Genomic DNA, 13,050 nt, shown 5'->3' with positions numbered 1-13,050 from the left:
TCCAGTTCAGGGGGTGTCAAGTTTATTTCCTGGAGTAGGCTTAATTCCATTTTTCATCATGGCCCATAAATGGAAACAGATTTAGGATTCTATACCTGTCTCCATCCACAACAGAACACCCACTGATGACAATAGAAGGTTTGTGTGGGGATCAAGGAGGGAACTGAATCATTATGAAGTAACTAAATGTCTAAATAGTTATTTTTCAAGTATTTCACTGCTGCATTTGCTATCGCTCAGTGGAAAAGCATACTCTTGTGTGGGCCAACTGCTATTTCAACCCGTTGTTTTTCCTCTTCCTCTCCCAACCTCTTTATCTATTTCTCTTCTTCTTTCGGTGGTTCCCTCACTCCTACCACTCCCAATTCCAAGTCCTGCCCCCCCCCTGGATTTGTCTCCCACTCCAAAGTTATCAGTAACACAACTGTTAATGCTAACATAAGATTGCCATCATTTTAGTTGATGCACCAAGATTAATGGGGGCAGAGAAGTTTAAGTGTCTGAGAAATATTCTTTCAGGCTGACTGCAGAATCAGGCAGGCAACAGACATCACTTTACCTTTGGCTTGCATTTGGAAGGTTTCCCTCATAAGCATTAGGATTTTTTAAAATTTTTAGTTTCAATGAAAGCTGAGATTCTGCCCCATTTGAATGTGTTGTAGTGGTCTCACAAACATATGGAGAGGGGGAGCTGGGTCTGACCCATCAGTTGCATGTTTGATGTCCATGTTCTACTTGAACTTCAAAGTCTAGTTCTGTTCTGAAAAGTGACATTAGTCAAAAGGCTATTAGTGAGGCTCAATATATAATTGCCATTGTGTCAAATGTGCTCAGTTTACAGACAAAACATTTTAACTCCAGCCCTGGAAAGTCACTCTAGCCAAGTTGAGTTATTTTCTCTTTTTCAACCAATCACCACAGTACATAACGACACTTTAAGTCAAATTACGCACTCACACCTATTCAGCCCTATCTTTTTTGGGGGCAAGGAATTTGCCTCAGTATAACTGATTGGAATTTAATTGACATGATTGTTTACAACAGTGGCTCTCCAACAGAAATGCAGGGCAGGGGGGAGGCAGGCGGCACATGGAGACAGTGCTGGGGAGATCCGGCTTAAAAGCTCCTGCTTCCCACCAGCCTTGCTGCCTCCAAAACAAAGGCAGCAAGGGGGGGGCGGGAGCAAGAAGTTGACTCAGCTACCCGATGAGCCTAGGCTCGACTACTCGCTTACAACCCTATTTCTGATAGTTCCACTTATTAAACTCATGGCTCCTGTCAGAGACAGGGAATCACACTCAGATGTGACATAAATGATAGTGCATGTGATGTGTGGTTATGTCAGTGCTAGTAGATGCAACTTACATGCTGGACAGCTGATGTAACTTACATGTTGCAGAACAAGAAAAGAGGGTTTGTAGCAGGAGAGATAATCAGCAAGGCATAGGTAGGGGAGGCCTATGTGCTTTACCCTTTATGATCCCACCCATTCTGTTCGTTCAAATTTACACTGACTCTCAGATAATTAATTTACACCAGCTTACATCTCTAGAGAATTTGCCCCAAAAATCTTCCTGGTATAGCCTGTCTTTAGAAAGGCAGCGTGATTAACAGTACCAGTGCCCCAGCACTTCTCTTAAAATACAAGGGAATCCCAATCCAAATATGTGGCATAGGCATAGTAATCCGATGTTCAGCACCAGGCACTCTGAGTCACTTCTTATGGTTTTGTACAAGCACACTGACAGGGAGTCCACCAGTTTTGACTTGTGCTCGGATTTCAGGTTTGTGCTTTAACGTGAAGACTAGGGCTCGTACTGTCCTGCGATATGGTGCATTAATGAGACGGGCAGACAGATGAAAAGCTTCTCGCTCAATATTTTCAGCCAGTGGGTGATCAATCTGAAAACAGCAAAGTGTAAAATTAGATCCTTTCATTTAATAAGGAGACCAACTGACTGAAATTGGAGTTTGGTGGTTTTCAGAGTTTCTTCATTAATCAGCTCAAATTCAAAGAAATCTACTTCCTATCACATGTGAAACAGGAAGAGCAATTTAATTCAGCCCAAGCAATTAAGTGACAAGGCAACTCGGTCAGTCGCAGGGAACTCATTCACATCTCCAGCTGGGAGGCAATGCTTTGCCCTCGCAACAGGACACTAATCTGCAACCAGCTTTGGGTATCAAGTTCAACTGCAATTACAAACTAGACAGCACTGTCTCCATAAATATCACATTTGATCTTTCTGGCATAAGGCACCTTGGATACTATTTTCAGCTCAATCCTAAAAGCAATTCTAAGATGTTCCAAATATTTGGGAGCTTTGCCTGGTGCTATAAAGGGAAATGCAGGCTGTGTGTGTGTGGAAGGAGGTCTAATTAAGAATGCAGAAAGGGATTTGCTAAATGTTAATTACGAAGTCATTGCTGTAGCATGTGCCAAGATCTGTAATTTGGCACAGCTTAGAAATGTAAGAAATAAACAGTAAGGAAGAAATGAAACCTCCATTGCCCACCACACGTTTAATTTCACTTTTGCTTTTAGTGTTGGGGAATCTCCCATAGTTTCACAGATGGGAGACTCCAAAATGTTAGCGTTATTATTAAATTAATCACCACATTAGTCCTTGCCCATCTTATTCCCCCTCTGCTACCCATCTCCCAGTTACCCCTGTTCTTGCCCCTCCCTTTTTTACACACTTAGTCCTTGTGCACTATCATCTGCAGATTCCCCTCTCCGTTGTCCTTGGACTCCCATTCTTGGATTCCCTCCTTTTCCTGGGACTAGCTATATATCCAGCTGATCCATGCTGAAGCAAACTACTCGTGATAGTTGCTCCATTCTTGGAGGATTCATGCCTATGGGGAGCAGGCAGTGTTTTCCTTGCCATTCTTTCACATGAGTTCTGTTTGAATACAGCAGTTTTAATCTCTGCCAGGACTATCCTGCCCTGCCTCGCCCCGCCCTCTCAACCCTCAGTATCTCTGCCTAGCACTGTCTATTTTTAAGTGTTTTTTTTTCCAGTACAACCCTATCCATTCTGTTCTCTCAAATGTACACTGACTGTCAGATGATTACATTTACGCCAGCTTACATCTCCACTGAATTTGCCCCAGAGATCTTCTGGGTTAATTTTGTCCTTGCCTTGGCAAAAGGCCGACTTCAGGCACCCTATGCCACTGCAAACCCTACTTTTCATACCAGCAGGCCGCTGTGCTAGAAATTGACACAGATTCTAAGGGCTGGATAGGAACAAACCACCAAGTGTATTATGGAGCCTTTACTTTTTATCAGTCTCTTGAGTCATCCTGAGACATCCCCATTTCACCCACCATCTCCATCCTAGAAGGGGACATAAGAACTCCCCTCAGAATACACCACTCCTTAACTGGCCAGAGGAGTCATTTTTCTTAAGGCGACATCATATACAGTAAAACTCCGATGGTCCGGCATCTGACGGTCCGGCACTCCTGATGGTCCGGCACCATCAGGAACCCGGAAGTGCTCCAGGCAGCCAGACCATTGGAGCTGCTCTGCCCCCAGCTTCCCCGATTCAGCCGCTGCTAAAACTGACCAGCGCTGAATCCGGGAAACAGGGTGCAGAACAGCTGGAGTGCTGCGGGTAGGTCCAGTAGCGCTGCCCCTCGGGGCTGCGGGACCAACCCAGCAGCACCCCAGCTGTCCCGGATTCAGCGGCTGCTGAAATTGACCAGCGGCTGACTCCAGAAAGCCAGAGGCAGCCCGGGACAGAGCAGCTCTTTCTGGAGTCAGCCCTGGTCAGTTTCAGCAGCGGCTGAATCAGAACACCTGGGACAGAGCAGCTGGGGTGCTGCTGGGTTGGTCCCCGCAGCGCTGAGGTTTGGCGCTACCAGACCAACCCAGCAGCGCCCCAGCTGCTCTGTCCCAGGCGTCCGGATTCAGCCGCTGCTGAAACTGACCAGGGCTGACTCCAGAAAGCCCGGGGCAGAGCAGCTCTGCCTCTGGCTTTCTGGAGTCAGCCGCTGATCAGTATCAGCAGCGGCTGACTTGGGGACACCTGGGGCAGAGCAGCTGGGGTGCTGCTGGGTTGGTCCAGTAGCGCCGAAGAGCGGCGCTGCAGGACCAACCCATCAGCACCACAGCTGCTCTGCCCCAGGCGTCCCCAAGAGCAGCTGGGGTGCTGACGGGTTGGTCTCGCGGCACCAAGGGTCGGCGCTACCGGACCAACCCAGCAGCACCCCAGCTGCTCTGCTGCAGGCGCCCCCGATTCAGCTGCTGCTGAAACTGACCAGCAGCGGCTGAATTGGGGACTCCTGGGGCAGAGCCGGACTATCAGAAGAGAGGGCTATGAGGGAATCTGGGGTAGCATCCCCCCACCCCACCCCAGACCCCTCATAGCCCCCCCTTCTGATAGTCCAGCATATCTGATAATCCGGCACCCCCTGGATCCTAAAGGTGCCGGATTATCGGAAGTTTACTGTATATAGTAGCCCAGTGTCTGAGTCTGTAACGCTGAAATGCTGGCTGTTCCCTCTGGGGGGCGCTGTTGCCTGAAATGCTGGCTGTTCCCTCTGGGCGGCCTGTGCTGCATGGGGAGTGTGGGGCCCAAACAGCCGTTTGTGCTGCTTGCTCCCCCACGGCGGCCCGGCTGAGCGGCGCAGAAGTCAGCCGAGTGCCACAGTGGGAGGCGAAGGGAGGGCGGGGCGGTGACGTGCGGCATGACAGAGGCTCCAGGCCCTGGCCATGAACATCACCACCCCTCCCCCCTTCACCTCCCACCGTGGCGCTCAGCTGACTTCTGCACCACTCAGCCAGGCCACCGCGTGGGAGCAAGCGGCGCAAGCGACCGTTTGGGCTCCGCACTCCCTGCGCTGCATAGGTAGTGCGGAGCCGAAACGGCCATTTGGGCTCCGCGGTCCCCCGAGTGAGAGGCAGGAGGGGAGGAGAAGTGAAAGAGAGAGACAGAGAGAGAGGCAGGAGGAGGAGGAGAGCTGGGGGGGGGGGGGGCAGTCGAAAGAGGAGAGAGAGAGAGAGAGAGAGTGAGAGACCGGAGGCTCAGGAGAGAAGACCGACCTGGAGGAGAGACCTGAAAATCCCGTCTTATGACGGGCTAATTGGCTAGTAAAGCTAAAGAACACATTACTTTTAACTTTGCTTTGTAACTCCTGAGTGCCTACCATTTCACTTGCTATTTAAAGGATAATTAATGAATAAATTAAAAGGATAATTATTATGGAGTTTAACACACCAGACAAACTAATCATTAAGCCTTACAGCACATCTCTTTCATTCACTTAAAGATACCACAGGGATCTAATATTTATCACCACTTTATATATTATTGACCCCCCTCTGTAAATTTTATTAATAAGTTTTAATTTACAAATACTTAATTACTAAAATACAATTTCCCTGAAATAAAACAACCAATAAGTCTTTGGAGGTTCTATAGCTAATAAATAGTAGTACATATAGTTTTGCATGTTAAACTTCCTCTTTCTCTTACACAATCTAAGAATAACTGATATACACTGTGCAAACAAGACACCTGTGTAAGTGAGAGTAAAGTCAGGCTAATTTTCACCTTTGTTTTCAATAGCCAGAGTAAACTGGCCAAATGAAAAACTCCTTTTGAAGAAATTCCAGTAACAGAGATCTCTCCATGCAGCAGGCTACCTATATACTCTCCTTTACACAAGCAAGCTAATAAATAAATAAATAAATAAATAAATAAGCATCAAGAATATTACCTCTAGTTCCAGAGCATTGCATAGTAGCTTCCGTGCATTTTTCCTGAGAGTCTCCGTTTTGGGATCACTCCTGACTTCTATTGATGGCTTGTTTGAATAATCTTTGATGAATGTTCGCCATTCAACATAAACGTCTTTTGCAAGATTGGCCACATCAGGGTCTGAATGTTTGCGCATCTTATTCACTGTGTGACCTGCCAAAAGGAAGCAGCGACAAAGCTGGTTCAACTTTGGTGTCTTGGTAAGGATAATCCAGACCAGCCAGTGCACATTAGTGATAAAACAGCTACAATGCATTGTAATTCAGACTGCGTCAGCAGAAAACTAATCACTTGACACAAATGCAAGTATGAAAACACTGGAGACAATGCTCATAGAATCCTTATTCACTGATTCAATGGTAGTTTTGCCTGAATAACTGCCTAGGTGCTCAGTTATCCAGCTGTAAAATGGGAGTAGCATCTCCGTAGGTCACACAGGTGTGTAGTGAGGCACTCAGACAATACAGGGCTATACAAATATGTAGACAGATGGCAAATCTAATGTAAAGCTTTCAGGATTTGCCCACACAGAATAAAAATGTTTGCTAAACATTTGTTAGGTGGTATTTGCAATGCTTTTACATGTGACTGAGGAAGTAATGACTCCACTCCTAATGTTTTCCAATCACCTTCAGTGATATTTCTCATGCCCATGGAAATGCACAGAGAGCCGCTGCACCGATAAGGAAATGTACCTCAAAGAGGTATATTACCTAACACAGTGGTTTCGATCTTTTTTTTCATTTGCAGTTCTCTAAAACATTTCAAATGGGGCCAACGCAGACCACACGGTGAAAACCACTGACCTAACACAAAGCAGAAGGTACAGTTCCCCTTTCTGCTTGGTATTAATTTCTAACTGGTAACATTATAGGCCAGAAGGTGTCAGTGTTAGTCCTGGGGTTTCATACAGCACAACTGTGCTTCATCTGTCAAAGGCACAGACCTGACAGAAGGCTGAAAGTGCTAAAGATGATACATTAGAATATAAAATTCAGAGTAGGAGGGCAGATCATTCCTCTTCTTCCATGTACACAGAGGGCCCTCTGCATGAGGAACCTACTGCTTTGGCACAGAAAGGAGGAAGTCAGCCCTGACACCTCTACTCTCTCTTGAGATGAGCGCTACACAAAAAGCAAGCAGGGAACTCTGTCTCACATCGAACCCCATCCCCCAGACCTGTGAAAATTAATCAAGTCATTGCAGTGTTAGATGCATATAGCCCCCTCCAGATTGGGGGTTCCATGGGAAGGAAAGGGTACCAAGTAGGGATGTTAAATATCGGTTAACTGAATAGTCGAATAACCTCATGAAATCGTATTGCTTAGTCAATTAGTCTCTAGTCTCTGGGGACGGGGCAGGCAGCCATTGTATCACAGGCAACAGTGCAGGGTGCCAGGTGAGAGCTAGTCTGCAAGGGGAGCCAGTTTAGAAAACAGCTTCCCTTGCAGACCAGCTGCCAGTCGCCCTGTGCTGCTGCTTCTGAGAAAAGAGGCAGCAGCACGGGGTGGCAGCATGTCTATGGGGGACTAAGCTCCCTGACCCAGTGCGAGCCAGAACTGAGCTGGGCTGCCTGCCCACTTGGTTCTTAATACATTTGAAATGCAGAGCAGAAATGGGGGTAGGTCCCAGATCCAGTATGAGCCAAGCCTGAGCCAGGCTGCCTGCTCACCCAGCTTCCAATACACTATACAACAATAAGGGAAAGTGCTTAGGACAATTACTGAAAAATACTGTCTACAATTCCTCGTGTGTGAAAAAATCTAACAAGCAAAGGAAACACATAGATCTCATTTTCACACTCTAAACTAGACAGAAACTGCACCTATTTTTGTGGAAAGTAACACATCCTTAGAAGGTATTTTCTTCTTTAATTCTTCCAAAGTTTCGATCAGAGTCTCTTGAGATTGGCCAGGAAGCTCCAGGACCGATTTCCATCTTTTTATGTCTTCTACAACCACCACTCTCTGGAAAAGAGAAAAGTCATTAGGAAAGTGGAATAGTCTTATTGTGAATAAAGATGTTGGTCTTCATCTCAGCTAATGGGGCTGTTATCGACACATGAATTATTGATCATAACATGAACCAGAGCATAGAATATGTGATGGTCCAAAATGATGGGTAATTGCTTGAGAGCAGCTCCCTGTTGTAAATCAGGACAGAAATATCTAGAAAGCAAAGTGAGATTCTTAATCTTATTCTGCCAAATACAAGGCACTTAGCTACAAAGGTCTCCTCAGAAAATAAGACAGTTATGCAGGCATTTAGACATTAGGAAGTCCACTGTATAGGTGGCTTAATAAAGAGAGGATGGGAGGGAGTAGCTGAGGGAAGTAGCTAATTATAATACTGCTAGTAGCAACTAGGTACTAGGCAGGTGCTGAATCTGCCCCACTTCTGTTTTCACTTTTGGAAATCTCAGAGCACATAGTATCAGCAGAGAGAGAAAAGGAACTAGGGAATACCACAGAGGGACTGAAAAAAGCCAGTCATTAATGGATCTGGCAGTAACATAGTATCTTTTACCCCAAATCATCTTGCAGTAGAGCTCCCTCATACCAGATTACAAGACGCATATGGTGTAGGGCAAGATCTTTTACAATTGTTCAGCAATAGTTTTGCAACAGGTGTGCTGTTTGTATCTTCCACTTGTCTTAAATTTAGATTGTAGCTTCTTAGTACAAGGAAACATTTTTCTGTTCTGTTTGCACAGCACCTAGCAGAATAAGACCCTAATCTGAGAATGGGGACACAAGTGTTATCACAAATATTAATATTACCAATGGAATGTGCCCTGTGCTCACTACGCTCACCAACTCCTTTCTTTCTGGCCACTTTCGCGGCCAGAGAGTGTGATGACATCATTCTGTCACCCAGAAAGAAAACCTTTTATAAATTTATATCTACAGAGAGAGAGAGAGAGAAAAGAGATTATTAATTATTATCATTTATTACCTCTTGGCTCCAAGATAACCTGCAGAGGGAAAACAATGAGAAAAACTGCCTCTCAAGAAAGCAGTGTAAGAAGAGAGTGGTGAAGAGCTTGCACATCTGCTGATATATTGTCCTTTTCAATTATTTAAATCATGCCCAGATGCTACAGTGATGGGCATGTTAGAAATGTTCAGATACACACTAACTAATGCATATGCAGTAAACACTTCTCTCAAAGCTGAAATGCAACAAGTTACTCCTAATTTTTTTGTAAACTTCAAAATAATGACCTGAATGGGAGAAACCTCCCAATTCCCACTTCCAGCAAGATCAAAAGAGGAAGGGAAAATGCTAGGGTAATACAGATAATAAATTATTATTAATGGCCTTTCCCTCTCCTCCTCAAACATGGAGTTCCACAAATCTTAAAGCTAGCTCAGCGTGGAGAGTCAGGAAACATGCATATGTCTCAGAAAGTCTTTGTCAAATGCCTTAATCTCATGCAGGGACAATGGTGTTGGATCCACCTATAAATTCTAAATGCATCTTGCTGTATATTTGAATAGTATATACACATTTTGGCTACATCTACACTGGCCCCTTTTCCGAAAGGGGCATGTTAATTTCACAGGTCGTAATAGGGAAATCCGTGGGGGATTTAAATATCCCCCGTGGCATTTAAATAAAAATGTCCGCCGCTTTTTTCCGGCTTGTAGAAAAGCCGGAAAAGAGCGTCTACACTGGCCCCGATCCTCCGGAAAAAAGCCCTTTTCCAGAGGATCTTATTCCTACTTCAAAGGGCTTTTTTTCCAGAGGATCGGGGCCAGTGTAGACGCTCTTTTCCGGCTTTTCTAAGAGCCGGAAAAAAGCGGCGGACATTTTTATTTAAATGCCGCGGGGGATATTTAAATCCCCCGCGGATTTCCCTATTACGACCTGTGAAATTAACATGCCCCTTTCGGAAAAGGGGCTAGTGTAGACAAGCCCTTTATGTTCTTTAAATACAACATTTATAAATATGATCCTGTACCCTATTAATGGCACTTTTGGATGATGATTCCACATTAGTGTTGCTACTTAAAACATTATGACTTCCCATAGGTTTAAAATGACCTTGTATAGGTACTATACTCTGTACTTATGTATTCTAAAAGGAATTATGGGTTCAAGGTTCAGCTACACTTTATGAGCATAGAAATTAACATGTACATGGATAGATATGCAATTACTCTGTATGAGCAGCAAAATCTATATGTACAGCTTTACAGGCCACCTGAGACTGGCTGAAAGCTTGACGCTATATTTTTTCTTGTTCTTTTGTTTTTATGGTTCATCATAAAACTTTCTAAACAAATTCTATCCCTATTGAACTTTCTTTAGAAAGTGTACATAAATGCAGAATCATGTACCCATGTCACCAAACTTCTTAGCATTGTTTATAGAGTGACTTTCAATTTGACAGAGCTCATCCATTGTACTGAATGTATATTTACAGAGCACACACCACTGAATGGCAGCCATACATAGGTCAATTTTACATGACTGGTTTCAAGTGAAGAAATTAATCTCTTCCAAAATGGAAGCTACAGGTAAACTTGGACATGGCCTGCCCATAAATATCCAAGTTAGAATTTTGATCAGAACAACAGGAGTAAAACCACACTTTGCTAACATTTGTCATAAGATCTTCAATCACTACATATATTTAGGACCCCAAATTTCTCTCTCAGGGTACATCTACACTGCAACACTATTTTGAAATAACTAGCGCTATTCTGAAATAACTTGGTCCGTGCCTATGCAGCAGGCAGTTATTTTGAAATAGTGTCAAAATGCTGGAGGACTTCTTACTCCGACTCCTGTAACCCTCATTACACGAGGAATAAGGGAAGTCAGAGGAAGAGTGCTCTATTTCAAAATAAGTGCTGAGTTGATGCTCCCTATTTTGAAATAAGCTACGCAACTGACATAACTCAAAATAAGCTACACAAATTGAGCTAAGCCCTGCAGTGTAGACACACCCTTATTTGACAAACAGCACTTCCAGCAGTCCAATGCCCTTTCATAGTGTGGTGGAAATGTGAAGTTAATTATCAAAAATTCCAACTACAGAATTCCTAATGCTCAATTTTAGTATTAATGGCCCAAAAGGAAATTCTGTGGCCCATTCCCTGGGGGCTCTGCATCTAAGCATCAGATATGAAATACTTAGACTCACTAGAACAGAGGTGGGCAATAATTTTCACGGGGGGGCCATTAAATGAATTTTGGTACTGGTCCTGGGCCAGTTTTACACCCTTCCCCCCAGAAGCGGTGGGGCCTAAAGTGGAAGGGGCAGGGCTGGGGGACTAGCCTCCCCCCAGAGTTGTCTGGGTCTGGAGGCTTTGAAGAAAAAAACACAGCAAAGGGCTCGCAGCTCCCGGACCCACAGCTTCTGCATTGCTTGGCAGCTGCCCAGGGTTGCTGTGTCTATTTAAAAGGCTCACGGCTCTGGCCCCTGCCAGGGTAGCACCATGACCGGGAACCATTTAAATAGGATTCTGCTGCCTGAACCACTGCCTGGAAATTAAGGGTCACGGGCAGCAGTATATAAATAAAAAATGGCCAGATGCAGTCGGCGAGCCAGATCAAAATGTTAGGCGGGCAGGAAACAGCCTCCAGGCCACATCTTGCCCTAGAGCTATGGGTTCACCTCTCAGCAGGGTGAATCTAACACATCATTCCAAGATCCTCGCTATATATGGTGTACCTTTATTAGATGCATTTAAAAAAACAAGGTCCTATCTACTTTAGTTAGGCATTAAATTTTCCATGGCCTTTTTTGTAATAGGCCTTTGCGCCAGTATCTTTAGACTACATTATCTTTCTCCTTGCTGTCATGTTGAGTGTTTTTCTTCTTCTTGGCTGCTGTCCACCTCAAAGGCAGCAGCGCTTCTGTGGTGCTGAATGTACTGTCTCAAGTGCTCTGTGATCCTTTGGGACCGAAGTTGTTATATAAACTACCTCAGCCTATACTGAAAATGATCTCTTAGCCATCCATTCCCTTTGCCCTCCCCACTCTTACCTTCAGAGATTCTATGGTGGCTTGCTTGTAAACCTTTTCCTTTGGATCGCTTTTCCTCGGGCTTTCTTGAGCTGTGGGTTTTCGTATCACAAATCTATCCATGACTTAAAGGGCTCCACGTGTTGCTCAGGCGCAGCTGCTGTTTCAGTCAGGAAACAGGTGTCCGTTTTTCTTTATGGAACTGCATTGGGAATAGGGGGTTAGCTATGGCAGGAAGAGCAGGGAAAATCAACTGAGGGGCCTGAGCTGCAGGTACGGCATGAAAGCGGAGGGGGCAGCGTTACACTCAGCCCCGAACCCAGAGCCGCTGTGGGGTACGGCGGAGGGGCGGGGCTGCCCCGCGTGTATCCCGGGGGCTGGGAGCGCAGCGCTGAGTCTGGGGGTGTCGGGCACCGTGCACGAGCGGCAACGTCCCCACGGGCGTGGGGTGCCCGCCGGCTTGTGCCCCACGGGGAGGGATGGAGCGCGGGGCCCGGCACGGAGAGGGAGGAAAGGAAAGGGGGGGGCTAGGCGGGAAAGGGACGGGGTCGGGGGGGGCGGGAGGAGGGGACGCCGGGAGCGGGTAGGGGGCCCGGCCGGGAGCGGGACCCGGCAGAGCATGGAGTGGCGGCGATGGAGTCGGGCGGGGCTCGGGGCGCACGGGCTCCCCAAAGAAGAAGGGAGGCCAGTCTCCCCCACCCCCACGAACCTACTCGCCTCAGAGTTCCCAGCGACTCCGCACCACCTCCTCCCTCAGGCCCCCCCCTCGCACCAAAACTACATCTCCCAGCAGGCCCCGCGGCGCGGGAACTCTCGCGATGCCGCTCCAGCCCGCTCCTTCACCTGCGGGCCGGAAGCGGGAGGCTTCGGCGCTATAAACAACAGCTCCGCCCGGGAGACGGGAGGGGGCAAGATGGCGGCGCCGCGGGGGAGCCTCCCTGGGCTGCTGCTGTTCCTGGGCTGCGCGGCCGCGGGCTCCTCCGAGGCGTTTGACTCGGCGCTGGGCAGCACGGCGTCGTGCCAGCGGGCCTGCCAGCTGACCTACCCCCTGCACACCTACCCCAAGGTACGGGACCCCGCCCGGCCGCGCGGACCCCGGGCTCCCTCCCCTCCCCCCCCGTCGCGTCTCTCGGGGCGCAGGTTCCTCCGCTCCTGAGCTACGGGCCCCCCGTCACCTTCCCAGGCTCTCGCTTAGGCGCTGGGATTTCGGCCGGGCTCCCCCAGCTGCGTTAGAATTCGTGGCAGTGAGGCTCTGGTGGCTTGACAGGCTGAGCTAGTGTTGCCAGGACACGCGCGAGTCCT

At 47.1% G+C, this 13,050-nt stretch overlaps 2 protein-coding genes across 5 annotated transcripts in view; one reads left to right on the top strand and one right to left on the bottom strand.

Annotated features, from left to right (window-relative positions):
* Positions 1-871: 871 nt before the first annotated feature.
* On the bottom strand, positions 872-13,011 carry TCEANC2 (transcription elongation factor A N-terminal and central domain containing 2). Of its 3 annotated transcripts, none has more exons than XM_006133466.5 (5): positions 12,924-13,011; positions 11,770-11,950; positions 7,597-7,738; positions 5,731-5,924; positions 872-1,902 (listed from the first exon to the last, which is right to left on the bottom strand). In XM_006133466.5, the coding sequence occupies exons 2-5, from the start codon at positions 11,869-11,871 to the stop codon at positions 1,714-1,716; spliced, it is 627 nt and encodes a 208-aa protein (XP_006133528.1). In that variant the 5' UTR covers positions 11,872-11,950; positions 12,924-13,011; the 3' UTR covers positions 872-1,713. The 3 variants fall into 3 exon arrangements, with proteins under 3 accessions (XP_006133528.1, XP_025045611.1, XP_075792138.1); XM_025189826.3 differs by lacking the exon at positions 12,924-13,011 and adding an exon at positions 12,466-12,593; XM_075936023.2 differs by lacking the exon at positions 12,924-13,011 and adding an exon at positions 12,462-12,479.
* The window catches only part of TMEM59 (transmembrane protein 59), a 17,641-nt gene continuing 17,252 nt past the window's right edge, over positions 12,662-13,050 (top strand). For both annotated transcript variants that reach the window (XM_014578760.4, XM_006133467.5), the window contains exon 1: positions 12,662-12,814. In XM_014578760.4, the coding sequence (XP_014434246.1) occupies positions 12,662-12,814 (153 nt within the window). The remainder of the gene's footprint in view (positions 12,815-13,050) is intronic.

Source organism: Pelodiscus sinensis, chromosome 9 (genome assembly GCF_052426305.1).
Source record: "Pelodiscus sinensis isolate ZL-2025 chromosome 9, ASM5242630v1, whole genome shotgun sequence".
Classification (NCBI taxonomy): domain Eukaryota; kingdom Metazoa; phylum Chordata; order Testudines; family Trionychidae; genus Pelodiscus; species Pelodiscus sinensis.
The sequence above is the reverse complement of the archived record's forward strand: the minus strand, read 5'-3'. Positions and strand labels throughout refer to the sequence as shown.

What these genes read in the sequence shown, in the direction of transcription:
- TCEANC2 (XM_006133466.5), bottom strand. Translation starts at nt 11,871, where the DNA reads ATGGATAGATTTGTGATACGAAAACCCACAGCTCAAGAAAGCCCGAGG. An exon ending in GTTACTTTCCACAAAAATAG is followed by an intron (nt 5,925 to 7,596) that starts GTGCAGTTTCTG and finishes TCCTTTTGGCAG; the next exon opens with GTCACACAGTGAATAAGATG. An exon ending in GCAATGCTCTGGAACTAGAG is followed by an intron (nt 1,903 to 5,730) that starts GTAATATTCTTG and finishes TGCTGTTTTCAG; the next exon opens with ATTGATCACCCACTGGCTGA.